The sequence below is a fragment of the Anolis sagrei genome, chromosome 6 (assembly GCF_037176765.1).
Source record: "Anolis sagrei isolate rAnoSag1 chromosome 6, rAnoSag1.mat, whole genome shotgun sequence".
NCBI lineage: Eukaryota > Metazoa > Chordata > Lepidosauria > Squamata > Dactyloidae > Anolis > Anolis sagrei.
The window spans coordinates 36,309,619-36,328,407 of NC_090026.1; the positions used below are offsets into that span (position 1 = coordinate 36,309,619).

An 18,789-nucleotide genomic window follows, 5' to 3' on the forward strand; every position below is an offset into this window, starting at 1 on the left:
TCTGATGGATATCCCAAATGTATATCCTTTTACTAAAGGCATTCAGTTGATTCTCCCACAATGGTGAGGCCCTCTCCTACTATGGCTGTGGAAGGAAAGAAGGAAGGTGACCAGCAGTATTTACCCACCCTCAGCTTATATATGAGTTAATAAGTTTTCCCAACATCACACTGGCAACGAAGATCCACATAGTTAAAGCAATGGTATTCCCCATAGTCACCTATGGATGTGAGAGCTGGACCATAGGGAAGGCCGAGTGAAGGAAGATAGATGCTTTTGAACTGTGGTGTTGGAGGAAAGTTCTGAGAGTGCCTTGGACCGTGAGAAGATCCAACCAGTCCATACTTCAGGAAATAAAGCCCAACTGCTCATTGGAAGGAAGAATATTAGAGGCAAAGATGAAGTACTTTGGCCACATCATGAGAAGACAAGAAAGCTTAGAGAAGACAATGATGCTGGGGAAAATGGAAGGAAAAAGGAAGAGGGACCGACCAAGAGCAAGATGGATGGATGGGATCCTTGAAGTGACTGGCTTGAACTTGAAGGAGCTGGGGGTGGTGACAGCCGACAGGGAGCTCTGGCGTGAGCTGGTCCATGAGGTCACGAAGAGTCGAAAACGACTGAACGAATGAACAATAACAAAATTTTCCCAAGTGTGAAATTAGGTGCCTTAGCTTGTATTGGGTTGGCTTATACTCAAATATATACAGTAAATATGATAAACTGCATAGTTTCTGGAATTCACAAGATACACGTTACCTTTTAAAAAATGTGAAGTACAAAAATAACCCATTATGCGTCTTTCTTACCACAGGTAAAAACACTTTTATATAGATATTAAATCAAACATAATTACAGAGATTAAACATTTCTTGTGTGAACAAAATATATACATCCAATATGTAAACTTGCCTCTTTGTCATTTAAGGACCACAAGGCACATTGAAGAGTTAAGACAGATTGAAGAATATATAAAACAATAAAAATAAAAATGTTGATATTACAATTTCATTGTATTTGCCTTTTATACCAAAAACCCAGAAGTGCTGTGCGGAAGGTCCCAAACCCCACCTCAAGTCAGTCATAGAGTCATCATCACAAGAGGAATTACTTAAGTGTTTCCTTCCCAACAATGCCAACTATTCTCCTCTCATCTTGTAAGGTTGTCCTGTCAGAAAAGAGCATTCTGCATAACAATTTCATGCCTACCTTTATTATAATTGTCCCTGAGCTCAGCCAATGAATCCCAGGGCAAGCACTGCTTTCAATTTGGTATCTTTTAAGTCTTTCTCCTGGCAAGCAAGAAGAAACGGTGTCTTGTCTTTCCTACCTCCTTTTTTTGGTTTCAAGCCCCCTAAGGTCATAGTAGCTCAGGTGTGAGAAATGTATAGTCCTTGAGACTGTTGGACTACAACTTCCATCAGCCCTGCCCAATAGCAAAGAGAGAAAGTTCCATTTAATTACATTGGAAGGCCATAAGTTTCCCATTCCTGCTCTAGACTCTCAAATGCTTGAATACTTCTTGACTTACTTACAAAAGTCCTCTCCTTCAGATGTATTTTAGAGGCTGGGGAAGTGGCATAAAGAAACCACACTGAGCTTGAGTGCAAAGGATAATGAAATGTGGTGAGGGAAGAGCATCAGGCTAGGATGCCAATGGTATGAGGAAAGGCACTGTTATCACCCATAGCCCTCCAAATCTAAAGCAGCATACCCCACTTCTGAGTACTGAGCTCAATTTGAGCCAGCTCTAGAGCATGTGGATCACAAGTACCACTGATTCTTAAGAGCATGTGCTGAGTTCCTGAGCATAATCACCAATCACAAACACTGGGAGCTTGGATGCAAATTTTCCAGGCCAAAGAGCTGTACTTCCAGCTAGGTTTTACCTCTGAAGTCTTTCTGACAGCTAGCATCCCCTCCCCTTGCCTCCCCAATCCCAGTGCAATAGAGGAAAATAATATGTGCATTCAAGAAAGTACTGTGACAAGCTGGGGAGCCTCAGCTCTGAAACACAGCACCAAGACAAGGAAAGGCCTGTCCAGTTGGTAGCATTACTGGTCCAAAGAACTATAAAGAGGAAGCCTCTGTCACATAGATCTCAAATGTCCACGCTTCATGGCCGAAGGGTAATACTTGAGAAATATCTTTGTGACTATCTCCAGTGTGTTACCGACAGCCTTAGTTGGGTACCGTTTCCCATTGTAGATAAATCCCCTCTCCACTTGGAAGACGGCTTGGTTGAACTGGTTTTGGTGAAATGGTGTCCCCGTGTTGAGGCATTCCACCAAGGTGGAAACAAAGAGGCTCCAACGCACCCCATAATAATCCAGCACCAGGCCTCCCAGCTGTTTATTGGCATAGTCCAAAATGTTGCCACTGGGCCCCCAGAGGGTCAGTTGGTTGCGGGCATTGAGGTCATACAGCTCTGCCTCTCTGTCACTGGTGGCTGTTGAGCGGGCATCCTCCAGCCAGCGGCCGAGCAAAAAACGCCAGTCACTGGCCAAGAGATTGTCCAATTCTGGGAGAAGGTCGTAGACCAACACACCACCAGCTGTAAGGAGGCGAGATAGCATGTGGCTCTGAAATGCCTGTTTGATCTCCTGGTAATAGTCACTCACAAGCTGCTGCATGGCCTGGCGCGTGACATCTGCCAAGTCGTAGTTAAAGGTGCTGCTGGAGCCAAGCTCTTTGGCTGAACTCAGTAGTAGCCTCCAAGCTTCATAAACGTCACTCTGATTGTACCATAGGTCCATGTTCATTCGCAAAGATGGACGGTGTACCAGCGGGCTGTGGTTGTGGTTGATGCAAACACCCGAGCAATTGTAGACACTTTGCAGCAGTCTTTGCCAGGCCTCTATCGCCTGCGCATTTGTGGCGCCGTAGCGCTGTGTGGCATACGAGGCCACCCACTGCTGAAGATTGACTGGCTCCTTACACCAGCCCAGGTCCGTCATCAGCTCATACATCACATCGTTCTGTTCAATGCCTTCAGGGGTCAAGCCAATGCCCACCATGGTGGAGTTGGGGAAACCTCTGGCTTTGAAGGGACCCTGGTTGATGCTCTCCACTGTGCCAAAAAGGCCATGGTTCCCACCAAAGTTGTGAAGCATGCACCAGATGAAAGGCTGCCCATAGAAGGACTCTGTCCAAGAGTAGACAGGCTTGGATTCGGCAAAGAGGTCCAACACCACCATCCTGCCAAGAGGCACACCCTGCAAGAGGGCTCGGACTTGAGCTGGTTGCCAAAAGTCAGGTTGGTGCTGGAAAAGCCAGCCCTGCATCAGCCACAAGGCACTGGGATCAGCTGTAGGGAGAGACACCACAAATTATTACAAGGGAAAAAAAAGCAGGACCAAATAGATATCACTTACTTCTATTTGCAGATCTCTAAAACATCTCAAATCCTCTACTTTTTACTGCATCAGAATTGTATTTCTGGGAACTACTTTGCATCTAATAGGTCACCAAAAATTGTATTGTTTCCATAAATGAAATATTGACTGAGATCATACATACCTGAATTTTCACAACCACATGCACGCACGCACGCACGCACACACACACACACACAGAATCCACAATTGGAAATCCCATAATAGACAGTCCAGAGCTTGGAGACATCACGTTTTGTGGAATGCACCTTCCAGAATCCCCAATCAGAATACCTGCTTGGAGGATTGTAGGAGCTATACTCCAAAAAGTAACTTTTCTGAGCTCTGGGAGGGACTTCTTCAATCTACCATAGCGTTGCACCCTAACACTGGAACACTCCTTTCACCCAGCACCACACCAGAGTCCAGTGATCCAATAAAGGAATGTTTGTTAAAGAAAGCATATAAAAAGGGAAAAGGGGCAAATCCAAAAGAGATACTAAGGATATAAAATAAAACACAATATAAAAATATAAAATAAAACACAAAAGAAACCAGAGTTAGTAGCACTAATCCAAAAATGCCAGGGTAAACACCAAAACCAGGGAATCCAAAATCATAGAATTAATCCGAAGGTGTATTCATGAATATGGAAACAGGACCCCCCCCCCCCCCCCAAGATAACTTCTCCAAAGGTTCATAGGCATAAACAGGAACATGAAAGAGGAATCTTGGCAATACAGGAAGCATGAACTTGGAATCATGAACAGGAGACAGAATCCTCATTAGCAACATTGTCTCCTCTGAGAGGCCTGGAACCAAACCACTTAATTTAAGCCTGCCAGGCACCTATGACATCATGCCGAACACATCTGGACTTCAAAGTCTTATTGCGAATTCTCTGAGAATAATCTTCGCCTGTTTTTCACGCCCTGCATTCTCAGGTCTAATCTACACTCCCTTCGAAGCTCCTCAGCTTCCCAAGGCCTTTTTTCAAGGGAACTAGTACTTTCAGTTTCCTCTACTGCCAGGGAACCAGGTGAGGAATTCCAAACATCAACTTCTGCTGTCTGCAATTGTCTCCGAACACTCACTGAACCCATTATCCCCCTCATCCTCTGAACATTCAGAAAAATCATCTGATGCTTGCCAAACTACAACACATAGTCCTTCTAATTTATGACTCCTCCAGATGGCAAATACCAGGCTTTTATGGTTCTGGGTTATACAGTCATATTCCTGCTACAGCATCCAGTCACAGATTTTTTTCCTCATCCTCCACTCACCACATGTTATATCTGGGATACTAGAGGTATAGAGTGTAAGAAGACAAGGAAGCTGATATGTAGGAAGCTGATATAAGGATTTCCTAGGATCTTTTTTTAAAACCATCTCCTTCCTTGAGTTTCCAAAAATCTGGCTGATTCTGGAAATTCACAGGGAATAAACCAAGACAGGTGGAATATTGTTTGGAGATCTATATTTGCACAGATAACACAGAAGCTTTTCTCCAATACAGGTGAGGTCAAAGAGAAATACCAACATGGGTGAAAGAGTTATAAACTAGAGTTGATTGGAAGAGAAACGACAGGAGGGTAATGATGAGACAAGAGGACTTGCTGAGTCCTACCTCCTGTCATGGAGCGGAAGACAGCTGCGCTGACCTGGGAGAGGTAGGCAGGATCTGAAGAGAGTGGACGCATCTCATTGAAGGTGTCGGCACTATACACGTGATCTGTACCAAACTCCTTGATTAGTTCCTTCAAAAAGAGGGTCCCAATGACCTGGAACATGGGATCTTCAGGTGATAAGAGGTAGGAACATGAGAAAGTGCAGTCAAAGTGGCTCCAACTCCCTAGCCGTGTGACGTTGACCCGAGGGAAAACTCTACGACATGAAAAAAAAATCAGAAAAGCACTGCAGTATCAATTGATAATTTAAATTATTGTGTGCAAAATGTTGCACTGTAAGCTTTTGGTCAAAGAACTCAGAAAACCCAAGTTGCAGAAGATAAGAAGAAATGAGAGTGACAGGTCTGCTCTTTTGGACAATGCCAGAATCAAACCTGCAGTTAACCTTCTCCTCTCCATAACCTCATTCCATCTGTGTTTCCTCATTTTTAATACTATATTTTTATTTTAGGCCATACACATACACAACATTTATAATTCCCACCACCACCACAAGGATTCTTTTACATATTAATCCTTATTATTATTATTATTATTATTATTCTATTTCTTATGGCCTGATGTCTAGACTTATTCATAATATAATTCTTAACCCGGTACTATCTTTCTTCAACTTCTCTCATTCTATTTTCATTACCTTTTGAATCATTTAATTTTACATCCATAATTTCACATTCCATTTGATCCACCATATACTGATATCATTTATATACTGTCCACTTTAATTCGTATTTCCATTCTAATACTATCACCGCTTGTGTGTACTCGATTATTGCTTTCTTTATTTCCCTGTAATTTCTCATGCCCTCTCTTTGGATGAAGACCACAATTTCTTTTGTTTTAACCCAATCGATTCCAAATATTTGGTTTGACACATTTTGTATAGTCTGCCAGAAGTATTGTACTTGTTCGCATTCACACATCACATGCATAAATCACCCTTTCTGTTGCCAGCATTGACTGCTCCCCTTTTTATAATAGTACACTAATTGGCAGGATGTATGATACAACGTATGTAATATTTTCCTCCTCATTTCTCTTACTTTTGTATTCCTTATCGTCTCTATTGTCACTGTTCAAATTACAGAACATATCTTGTTGTGTAATTTGTAAATCCATTTCCCACATGCTTTTCAACAATATGGAACTTGAAAAGCATGTGGAAAACGGAATTACAAATTACACAACAAGATACGTTATATAATGAGGAGGAAAATATTACATAAGTTGTATCATACATCCTCATTTCTCTCCTTGATCACTCTTTTACACTGGGTAGCCACTTGATCTTGGAAGCTAAGCAAACCCAGCCCTGGTTAGTATTTGGATGGGGGACCAATAACAAATACTAGGGGTTGTAGGCGAGCACATGGAGAAATTTCTTTTATATCCATAGACCACAAAGGTACCGCTGGAGTATGCTACTGACAACCTGGTTTAGATGAGCCAATAACTTGACCTGATATCAACCCTAATGATCTGTTCTTGTTATCCCAAGGCCACTGATTACCCTTACATGAAGAATGGGCAGCATTTACCTTAAAATACCACGAGGGATGTGTCCAGAGAAGGCTGGCAGTACTGTCAACATTCCCAAGGTTCGCATTCTCTCCAGGATCCTGTACTGGGAAGACAAAGAGAGCAGGATGGAGCAGGAAAATGAGGCTCGCAGAAGAACCTATTTTGTGTCCTGATCAGTAACCTCCAGGAAAAGGCCCATGTTTTAGGAAAGGTGTTGTGAATTCTACAGTTAAAACACAAAACTGGGCTTCAGTCTCTGGCATCGTTTTTCTTTCATTTAAGTTAAGCTATTTGGAAAAAATGTGGTTTGGACAGCTTTTGGATTGGGTGATGTGTATATATGGTTAAATTTCCCTCTTACACAGTCTTCTGAGATTCCAGTATTATAAGAGACTATACCATTCTGAGGAAAAATGCAGTGGGGACACTAGTCAGGAAATAAGGAGATTAAAGTTTAGAAGGGGAGCAATGGTGGAATGAGATCCTTAAGTGTCAAGATATAAAGCTCAATAGCAAAGTCAGGTGATCCATGCCACAGAATTATTTTATGTCTATGCCCGCTGTACTACCAGAGGGAAGGTAAAGGCACTTCATGCAGTCATGCTGGCCACATGACCTTGGAGGTGTTGATGGACAACACTGGCTCTTCAGCTTAGAAATTAAGATGAGCACCCCCCCCCCCCCCGCCGAGTCAAACACGACTAGACTTAATATCAGGGGAAATTTTTACCTTTACTATGGATGTGAAAAATGCCATTAAGAAAGCTAATTTTGGGGAGAAATAGCTCAAATTAAAGATGGCACTGCGGTTGAATTTTAGAGATTATTTTCATGGTCTGACAAAAAAAATCTGAGAGACAATCTAACTTGAATTTTCACTGGGAAAAGAATGATTAAAATGAGGCAGTAATATTTTGGACGTATGACATGGCCTGAATTATCGAAAATAAAAATATGATACATTCCAGCTTATTTTTAATGTAAAAATCAGACATCCTTTTAAATAAATTTAGAAAATGCTCTTGGGAGATAAATGTTATTTACTTGCTTCTGTCATTGTTGCTGCAAATGTTCTCCTACTGCACCAAATGTAAGTTTCAGCCCCTACCGCAGTCCTGGAGAAGTTGGGAGCCAAGATATAATGGAGTTTAAATCTCATTACTACACCATTGCCTTGAAACCATGCAGCAACGAGAGCGACGGTTACATGAAACCCTCTTATAGGGCCAAGGCAATGGGGATGTAGAGAGGGGAGAGGCTGACTACCCACAAAAGATTACTACTACCACATCAGCTCTAGATTATTAAATATGTTTTTCTGTGGGCGAGCAGATGGCGACTACTGGATAGTATATGTTCTGTATCAGAAACTAGGACTGATGTGGTCTATCCAATGCAATTTTCTGAATCAGCACCCCAAATAACCAAACCGAATCTAAAGTTGACCAAAAACTGATTTGTAACCCTTTTGGTACTAATATTGGAGAGTAGTCCTTGGTTAAAGTGGTCCCTGGTCAAAAAAAGGTTGGGAACCACTGGTATAGAGGGAATGCCAACTTGTTCTTTGCCTCAGAAATCAAAACACTGAAAAAACAACTGAACAGCATAGGGAAGCACTGACAGAGTGCTGTGTTGACTAAGAGAACCACTACCAAGTTCAGGACCAGGTACCTGCAGGTAGAGTTGTTTCAGATGCCATGACAGGGGCAGAGGTCCTGCCCAGGTGTGCAGGTTTCCCATCCGGTTCCATGCCAGGAAAGCCGGGCCAGTAAAATATTCATCTATTTCAGACTGGTTCAGACCCAGAGACAAATATACCTGGAGAGAAAGAATGGCAGTAATGAAATTTAGTTACCATGAGCTGCCTTGAGGAAAATGGTTGCTTAAACCACGGTGTAAGTCACAATGATAACAGCGTAAACAACATATTGGGTACCTTACCCGTTGCCAGATGGCTTCCTGCCCAGTGAATGCCAATGCCATGTTGATGCCATGGAGGGCCATCCAATCAATCTCCCGTTCCCAGCGGTCCCAGTTCCACCACACATATGAATAACTCTGGGTGCAGACATTCTGATAGAAGCGGAATCTTGGAGAAAGATTAACAGAACTGTAAAATACTTATTTGTTGACACCTTCTACAATTGATGCCTCAGTTACTTAGTCAGAACATCTGGAGCCATTTGCTGCATGCCTACCCTTCATCTAGAACAGGCATGGGGAAACTTGGGCCCTCCAGGTGTTTTGGACTTCAACTCCCACAATTCCCAACAGCCTATTGGTTGTTAGGAATTGTGGGAGCTGAAGTCCAAAACACCTGGCTCAAGTTTGCCCATGCCTGCCATAGAATCACGGAGTTGGAACAGACCATCAGGGCCATCCCAGTTCCACCCTCTGCCATGCTGTAGAACACAACCAAAACACTCCCGACAGATTACCATCCTATTGAAAAACTTCAAGAGAAGGACACTCCGCCATACTCTTAAGGAGAATATTCCACCACTGAACTGCTCTTACCATTAGGAAGTTCTTCCTAATGTTGATGTGCAACTCTTCTTTCCTGCCATTTGAATCCATTGCTTTGTGTCTCACACTTTAGAGCAGCAGAAAACAAGCTTAGCAACTCCTCAAGGAGACATCCTTTCAAATATTTCAACAGAATTATCAGGTCCCCTCTCAGGCTTCTCTTCTCCTAGCTGAGCATAACACAGCTCTTGAAGCCACACTCTCAACCGCAGAAAAAGCTATGATAAGATGACCATAAATCAAAAATGAGTTGAACAGATACAACATCAACAATACATACACCAATCTATGGAGATCTGCCAAGCAGATTTTGTCCATGTGTGTGTGGGGCCCTTCCAGACAAGCCCTATATCTTAGGATCTTGTCCCAGGTTTTTTTGCATTAAACTGGATTATATGAGTCCCTACTACCAGATAATCTGAGATAAACATAAAACTTGGGCTCAGATCCTGGGATGTAGAGCCTGTCTGGAAGGACCCTAAGAGGAAAGGTTTTGTGTCCCTCATTCCTTCCTACTCAAGCTAGTCCACCAGTCTCTGGGATGATCTACAGATGGGCTCCTATGTGTGCATTTGGACTCCTTGCATGTAGGACATCATGTCAGTCTCTCTCTTTCAAAGATCAGCTCAATTAGCCAACCTCGTTAGAAGAGCCGTCCCTTGGCTTGTAAGCAGACAAAGGTCTTGGCAAAAACACAGAGGTTGGCAGGGTGAAGGGAGTCTTGCGTGACTTGAGTATTTGTGCCACATGAAAGGGAAGAGGTCGGCGATGGTATCATGGACGGGGCCTTGGAAATAGGACTGTCCTATAAAAGGGCCAAGGAGTTCTAGAATAGATTCAACCTCAGGCCTTTTCCAGCAAGCTGACGCGTCTAATCTGCATTTCTTGTGATGGCCACAACAACTCTTGTTTACACAACATGCTCACACCACTTACTATTACTACTACATCTGCTATGGCTGCCTTTTGACCGTTTCTCTACTACCGTGATGATACTGCTGTTTTGCACATTAGAGCATGCAGTTTGCACAAGCCAAATGTGGACAGAGAAAATGTGCAGCAACATTACTCGCTACCGTCTCTTTAGCAATATGGTCAATTAATTGGTTTCTGAGGAACACTTGCAGGTTCAACACTTGTGGTTCCCAACCTTTGGTCCTCCAGGTGTTTTGGACTTCAGCTGCCACAATTCCTAACAGCTGGTAAGCTGACTGGGATTTCTGGGAGTCGAAGTCCAAAACACCTGGAGGACCAAAGGTTGGGAACCACTGAACAAAAACGAAGTTTTAAGCAATGGCTCAATGGATAAGAGTGCCCATACAATCTTATAGACCAGGGATCTTCAAACTTTTTAAACAGTGGGCCAGGTCACAGTCACTCAAACTGTTCGAGGGCCAGATTATAATTTGAAAAAAGAATTCCTATGCACAATGGACATATCTTATTTGTAGTGCAAAAATACTTAAAAACAATACAATAATTAAAATGAAGAACAATTTTAACAAATATAAACTTATTATTATTTCAGTGTGGGCCTGATTTTGGCTGATGAGATAGGATTGTTGTTGCGTGCTTTCAAGTCATTTCGGAGTTAGGTTGATTCTGAGCAAGGGCCGGGTAAATGACCTTGGAGGGCTGTATCCAGCCCCCGGGCCTTAGTTTGAGGGCCTCAACACTCAGTTGAGGAACTTGTTTTCAGTACCAGAACTAGATGTAAATCTATTCAATTTCCACCCTACCGTCCATCCCAACAACTTAATTTGGGAGGAATTTTCATAATCTAAAATATCTGTGAGCCTGTCACAGAAGTAGATTTTAACTATTTGTAAGTATCACTCTGTGGAACTACAAAATAAAATAGAAACTGAAGTTCTCTGCCTGAGCAATTTTTCCTTCAATCAGTGTGTGTATGTATGTATGTATATATATATATATATATATATATACACACACACACACACACACACACACACACACACTACGAGGGCAAGTTACAGGAGAGAAAATTGAGAAGTGGGGAAGGAAACATGGGGCAATAAAGGGTGAGGACTATACGAGAACACTTATTTCAGCTTCTACTTTTATTATGGATGAAACTTATAAGCCAAGAGTTTACTAGAGAAAGACTTTAAGATAAGATTTGCTAAAAGAGAGCACCTGCTTTGAGAAGACTGGATAAGAGCATTCAAATGCACAGTCTCCATGTATGCCCAAAGTGTATACAAACCTCCCACATATCATTCACACAAAACACAAAGAGGTCAAGAGGTTGGACCAAAGAGATGTTTCTCCCCAATCTCTGTGTTATTTCGCATCATAATATACAGCATTGTAGATCAATGACAAAGAATGCTGCATAAGGACATTGACTAAAGACACATTGAGGTGTGATGACCAAAAATCATTACAAAATCTGGTGATGAAAAGCAGTTTTCACGTCCCATTGTATTTTGAAGTCAAGGTAGAAAATATGCTGGATCCAGATGAAAATATATTTAGATCCACAATCCACCTTGATCATATTTGGAGCTGTTTCAGGCTATTCTGTTGATATAAATTCATCAGGAAAAAAACAAAGGATTTTTTAAATTTTCTACTTCCTTATTTTGGTCTCACTTATTTTAGAAAACAACCCCTTTTCCTGTTTTAAGCTCATACTGCGTTTGTACAGTACAAAAAGCAATAGCACCATGACCTGTTGCATTAAATGCATCCGGCTGCATATCAGCATAATCTCTGCTACTTCCTGAATTGACATGATCTTTCATTTGCTTGTTTTCCCTCAGTGTTTTTCTTTTCTTTTCTTTCTTTCTTTTTTTTTTTTTTTTTTTTTTTGCAGTGATTCAGTTGCCAGTAACAGGAATAGGGGAACATTTGATTTGTTGGTATATTTGTTCCCAAATATTTTAGTTCGACATTTGAAGAAGGAGCAAAATAAGCACCCAGCAATCGGCAGCCAGTATTAATTGAAAGCACACACATTTCCATACATTCGGCACATAGCATTCCATTTTAAACATACAAACACACTTTGAAATCTACATTATGCATTTTCAAAACACATCAACAGTAACACTGAACTCCTGTGAAATAGGTTCTTCAAAAGTACCTGCAAATAGAATCATTAATGGCTCTCAGTTCTGGAGATATAGGTATTGTATCCCCAAAATAAAAAGGTTCTGGGCTCAAGCCTCCAGATAAGATACTATGCCTTCTTAACCTGAAATCCTTTCTGGCTGGTTACAATTTTCCAATGGGGTATAGAGACTTGAGTGCTGGAGAATGACTCTGTTAGACTCTGGACAGTGCTCTGACTTATAAGAAGCACTGCTTGACAATCGAGCAAAAAGTGGGTGCTAGAAACAATATCATACGAAAGCTGACTGGCACAAACTAGGGATCACAACCAAACACAGTGAAGACATTTGACTTTGCGCTTTGTTACTCTGCTACTGAGTACGCATGCCTAGTGTGGAATACATCTCATCATGCTAAAACAGTGGATGTGGCTCTTAATGAGACATGCCACATTATCACAGGATGTCTACACCCTACACCACTGGAGAAACTATACTGTTTAGCCAGTATTGCACCACCTGATATCCACCGGGAAGTAGCAGACAATAGTGAAAGGAAAGTCAGTGACATTTACGACCCATCCCCTATTCGGATATCAGCCAGACCACCAATACCTTAAATCAAGAAATAGCTTTCTAAGATCTACAGGAACACCCCAGCAAGTGAGAGTCCAAAAGTGGCAGGGTAAAACCCAGAACCTCAATCAGTGGCTGATATCAGATGAGAGACTGCCCCCTGGGCACACAGAAGTCTGGGCAACTTGGAAGGCGCTGAACAGACTGTGCTCTGGCACCCGAGATGCAGAGCCAACCTTAAGAAATGGGGCTACAAAGTGGAACCCACGACGTGCGAGTGTGAAGAAGAGCAAACTACAGACGACCTACTACAATGCAACCTGAGCCCTGCCACATGCACAATGGAGGACCTTCTTGCAGCAACCCCAGAGGCACTCCAAGTGGCCAGATACTGGTCAAAGGACATGTAATAGAACACCAAGTCTGCAAACTTTGTGTTTTGTTTGTTTTTAATGCAATACAGCTGTTTTGGTTCACTCCTGACACGATAAATAAATATGACCTGACCTGAACTGCCATAGCATCATGGGAGTTGTAGTTTTACAAGGCTTTTAGTCTTCTCTGGAAGGACTACCCAGCCAGTTTGAAGCGTGAATTTTAAACCTGTGTTTGTGCGTTGAATATACATTGCATAGAAACACATTTTAATATGTATCTTTTATAGAAGTACCTTTTAACATGTGTGTTTATAGAATTTTTGCAATTTTTGTGTGTGTTTGATGGTACCGTGGCCTGCCTCAAGGCACTAAGAGAGGCATGGGCAAACTTGGGCCCTCCAGGGGTTTTGGACTTCAACTCCCATCATTCCTAACAGCCTCAGGCCCCTTCCTTTTCCCCCTCAGCCGCTTAAGCTGCTGAGGGGGGAAAGGAAAGGGCCTGAGGCTGTTAGGAATGATGGGGAGTTGAAGTCCAAGACCCCTGAAGGGCCAAAGTTTGCCTATGCTTGAACTAGGAGAGTTGGATAAGGAATAGCATTACTATTACTATTATTATTCTCTGCCAAACTACAAATCCATGGATTCCACCCCATTGAACCATGGCAAACTGCATTATAATTACAGTGTATGCAACTGGAAGGGACAAGCGGTATCAAACTGATTGATCCTACAGTGCAGACGCATCCCAAGTGGCCGACTGATGGGTCACCTGTTGGGGCTGGTGACGAAGATCTCTGTTGGGACCGGAGGGAGGCGATCCGGCAGTCGGAGCTGCAAACCAGACCAGGAAACGTGGCATCCACAGAAGTCCTTCAAATAGCGGTAGATCCCCGAAGCCGCGGCCACTCCGCTGGAGCCAGCGACCTCAACGACCCCCGGCTCCTTGGAGCTCAGTTTGTAAGTGTCCAGCCCGCTGGGCCCGGCTAAGGACCGGTTGACCGACACCACGAAGGCGGAGGCAGCCCGAGGGCCCAGCAGCCGCTCCAGCAGCTCCCTCACCGCCTCCGCCTGCTGCTTGTCCTCCATCTTCGGCTGCAAAGGAGGGAGAGACCCGGCAGCCAGAGCGGCGACCGCCGACAGGAGAAGCCACCGACGGAGCGCCATCACAAGGCCCCCACCGGGAAGCGAGCGCGGAGGCAACGTTCTAAAGAGCCGTCCTCTCCCGCGCGCCTTAGCCAATCGGCGAGCGAGGAGCTGCCGGGTGTCTCCCTCGTCAGCCTATCGGGATCCAGGCCACGCCCCCAGGAATGTAGCCAAAGCCCTTCCCCAGAACCAACGCTGCCCTCATTCAAACCACACAGAGTTCTTGCGTTTTCAGTGGAAAGCATGGGCAGAGCAAAGTTATCTTGCATTGCCATGTACTGCAGTTTGAAACACCATTATATCGTCAGTGTAGACTCATATAATGCAGTTTAAACTCATTAGGCTGCATTATATGAGTTTAAACAGCATTGTATGAGTCTACACTGGGCATGGGCAAACTTAGGCCCTCCAGGTGTTGGAGTCCAAAAACCTGGAGGGCCAAAGTTCACCCATGCCTGGTCTACACTGACCATATCATGATGATTCAAACTACAGGACATGGCAGTGTGGATGGGGGCGGAGACATTTAAAGGCCCTAGCACCTAAAAGTATTTGGTGTCTCCATATATATATAATTCAAAATACAGTAGACTCTTAGGGCCCATCCACACAACCCTGTTGTTGTTGTTTTTCATTAGTTCAGTCGTTTTTGACTCTTTGTGACTTCATGGACCAGTCCACGCCAGAGCTCCCTGTTGGTCGTCACCACCCCCAGCTCCTTCAAGGTCAATCCAGTCACTTCAAGGATACCGTCCATCCATCTTGCCCTTGGTCGGCCCCTCTTCCTTTTTCCTTCCATTTTCCCCAGCATCATACTCTTCTCTAAACTTTCCTTTCTTCTCATGATGTGGCCAAAGTACTTCATCTTGGCCTCTACTATCCTTCCCTCCAATGAGCAGTCAAGCTTTATTTCTTGAAGTATGGACTGGTTGGATCTTCTCGCAGTCCAAGGCACTCTCGGCACTTTCCTCCAACACCAAAGTTCAAAAGCAACAATCAAAAAGCTCAGCCTTCCCTATGGTCCAGCTCTCACATCTGTAGGTGACTATGGGGAATACCATTGCTTTAACGATGCGGATCTTTGTTGCCAGTGTGATGTCACACAACCCTATATCCCAGTATATCAAGGCAGAAAATCCTACAGTACCTGCTTTGAACTGGATTATCTGAGTCCACAGACATCTGCCCTTATGCTTTGCTACTTTGCTGCTGAATACGCAGACTGTTATTTTCTTGTGACTTATTTGCAACTGTAAACAGATTAACATAGCTAATGATAACACAACAGGGTGTGGATAACAGTCTGCAACTTTCGTTTTGTTATCTGTCAGGAAGTAGCAGCCAGTAATGAAAGGACCAAGGCATTGATATCTCTGACCCATCTTCTGTTAGGCTATCAGACCGCATGCAAATGCCTTAAATCAGGAAACAGCTTCTTAAGATCTACAGAGATACACTCAGGTACACCTCAGCAAGCAAGAGTCCAAAAGTGGCAGGTTAAAACCCAGAGCCTCAATCAGTGCCTGGTACTGGATGAGAAACTCCTTCCTGGGCACACAGAAGACTGGGCAACTTGAAAAGCACTGAACAGACTGCGCTCTGGCACCACGGGATGCACAGCCAATTTTAAGAAACGGGGCTACAAAGTGGAGTCCACGGCATGTGAGTGTGGAGAAGAGGAAGCCACAGACCACCTACTACAATGCAGTCTGAGCCCTGCCACATGTACAATGGAGGACCTTCTTACAGCAACACCAGAGGCACTCGAAGTGGCCAGCTTCTGTTCAAAGGAAATGTAGTATAATGCCAAGTTAACTTTGTTTATGGTTTTTCTATACATTGTAACTGTATTCTCAATTCGCTTCTGACACAATAAATAAATAGTCCTGAGCTTAAATCAAGCACCTTTTTTGGGAAACTACAGAGCTCCAACTATTCTTGACCTATATAAGGCCAAGAAACCCTCATATAGATGTCTATATGGGGTTTTCTTTGCAATGGCTTGAATATTTACAGTTCAAGATGTAGATTGAAAAGAGTGAAGTTCAGAGTCGAGCCGACATTTTTATTGTGTCTTGTCTTGCATACCCAAATATAATCATTCTCAAAGCAGTTTTTCATCATGAGATCTGTGAGCAAATAATGCCCTTGGAATGTAATCACTGGCAGCTGACCATTGAGGAAATGGGAAACATTGCTCATATGATGGGAGGGACCAGTAAGAGCAGCCGCTTGACTTTTTCCTCTGCTCATAGGAGGATATGGCCATAAAATTGTAATATGCAGCAAGCCACGGTGGATTTGATTTCCTTTTGTTTTTATTTCACTGTAAGCAGATTCCAGGTTTTCTTCCCTTTCATTGCTTATACGCTGCTCTTCTGCTTGGTGATAGCTGAGAAACCAGACATAACTAGTAACTTTCCTTAAAAGGCCGTGGTGGCTTCTGAAGGCTTGAAGGAGCAAAAGTGGAAAACTGTCATCCTGACAGATCCGATGTTGTGGGAAATCAAAAAATCATCAAATCTTTGATATCCAGATGTTTTGAACTGCAAATCCCATTGTCCCTTATGATTGGCCATGCGTGCTGAGCTCCTAAATCACACTTGATTCCAGTTGGTTTTCAGAATCTGTTGGAAATAGCAACCTTCTACAAGCCTCCTATACTAGTTGTTATGTATATAATTGTGATTGCTTACTATATTGTATGTATGTACTAGCTGTCCCCTGCCACGTGTTGCTGTGGCCCAGTTTGATGATCTGGAAAAGAAAGTAACGAGAAAGTGTTGGTTTCTAATATATGTAATTCCTTTATGCTTGTGAATAAACAGTATTTCTTGTTGTTTCTTTGTCAGTGTTGATGTGGAGAGTGTCTGGTTTGCCTACTCTGGAATATGCAACATATCATAGTCCTTCTTTAAGGGTCTCTTTCAAATCTGTGATACTATATCTGTGTGTGTGAGAGAGAAACATATCTATCTATCTATATTTATGACTGGATGGCTCTTTGTCAGGAGGTATTTTCTGTTGGTCATGGGGGTTCTGTGTGGGAAGTTAGCCCCATTTCGGTCGTTTGTGGGTTTCAGAATGCTTTTTAATTGTAGTGAACTATAAATCCCAGTAACTACAAATCCCAAATGTCAAGGTCTATTTCCTCCAAACTCCATCTGTGTTCATATTTGGGCATATGGAATTTTTGTGTCAAGTTTGGTCCAGATCCATCATTGTTTGAGTACACAGTGGTCTCTGGATGTAGGTGAACTACAACTCCCAAACTCAAGGTCAATGCCCACCAAACCCTTCCAGTGTGTTCTGTTGGTCATGGAAGTCCTGTATGCCATGTTTGGTTAAATTCCATCATTGGTGGAGTTCAGAATGCTCTTTGATTGTAGGTGAACTATAAATCCCAGCAACTACAACTCCCAAATGTCAAGGTCTATTTCCCTTAAACTCCAGCTGTGTTCATATTTGGGCATATGGAATATTCGTGCCAAGTTTGGTCCAGATCCATCATTGTTTGAGTCCACAGTGCTCTCTGGATGTAGGTGAACTACAACTTCAAAACTCAAGGTCAATGCCCACCAAATCCTTCCAGTATTTTCTGTTGGTCATGGGAGACCTGTGTGCTAAGTTTGGCCCAATTCCATCATTGGTGGAGTTCAGAATGCTCTTTGATTGTAGGTAAACTATAAATCCCAGCAACGACAATTCCCAAATGACAAAATCAATTTTTTGAGTGGAGGACATAAATTGGACTGTTAGTTGTCTTGTGTCCAAATTTGGTGTCAATTCCCCCAGTGGTTTTTGAGTTTTGATGGTAGCACGAACTAACATTACATTTTTATTTATATAGATATAGATTGATATGTAGTTTTCCCTTAACTCTATGTTGTTTGAGGTTGTGGGTGAGACTGCAGATCATGTGACCAGATCTGGGACTATTCAAACTGAGACTCAATTTTAGAAGTCAGTCAGTACAGTATGGATTTGGTAGTGTCAGTATGCTGCAGTGAGTAGTCATTCTGTATTGAGTCAATGTTCAGTAATGCATTAGACTGAAGAGAGTGTTAGTCTGTATGCAACAAAGAAGAGACAAAAACAGAATGCTTTAGACAACTTACTGTTTAAACCAGGGGTCCTCAAACTTTTTAAACAGAGGTCCAGGTCACAATCCCTCAAACTGTTGGAGGGCTGGATTATAATTTGTAAAAAACATGAACGAATTCCTATGCGCACTGCACATATCTTATTTGTAGTGCAAAAAACAATACAATAATTAAAATGAAGAACAATTTTAACAAATATAAACTTATTAGTATTTCAATTGGAAGTGTGGGCCTGCTTTTGGTTGATGAGAAAGAATTGTTGTTGTTGTGTGCTTTCAAGTAGTTTCAGACTTAGCGAGGGCCGTATCCAATCCCCGGGTCTTAGTTTGAGGACCCCTGGTTTAAACTGTCAACCGATAAGAAATGTACCTGTATGCTGAATACATGAAGTCTGTAAGTAA

The 18,789-nt window shown here is 42.7% G+C and overlaps 1 protein-coding gene across 1 annotated transcript; it reads right to left on the reverse strand.

The window, feature by feature from the left end:
* Positions 1 to 799: 799 nt before the first annotated feature.
* On the reverse strand, positions 800 to 14,348 carry NAGLU (N-acetyl-alpha-glucosaminidase). The gene is made up of 6 exons (XM_060780952.2): positions 13,912 to 14,348; positions 8,528 to 8,675; positions 8,258 to 8,404; positions 6,604 to 6,689; positions 5,005 to 5,261; positions 800 to 3,307 (listed from the first exon to the last, which is right to left on the reverse strand). The coding sequence occupies exons 1-6, from the start codon at positions 14,304 to 14,306 to the stop codon at positions 2,091 to 2,093; spliced, it is 2,250 nt and encodes a 749-aa protein (XP_060636935.2). The 5' UTR covers positions 14,307 to 14,348; the 3' UTR covers positions 800 to 2,090.
* Between the last annotated feature and the right edge of the window lie 4,441 nt (positions 14,349 to 18,789).

Excerpts from the sequence above, each read along its gene's own strand:
- NAGLU (XM_060780952.2), bottom strand. The coding sequence starts at position 14,306 with ATGGCGCTCCGTCGGTGGCTTCTCCTGTCGGCGGTCGCCGCTCTGGCT. Across the intron at positions 8,405-8,527 it reads AGGAAGCCATCTGGCAACGG|GTATATTTGTCTCTGGGTCT; the intron begins GTAAGGTACCCA and ends CTTTCTCTCCAG. Across the intron at positions 5,262-6,603 it reads ATCCCTCGTGGTATTTTAAG|AGTTTTCCCTCGGGTCAACG; the intron begins GTAAATGCTGCC and ends TTCATGTCGTAG.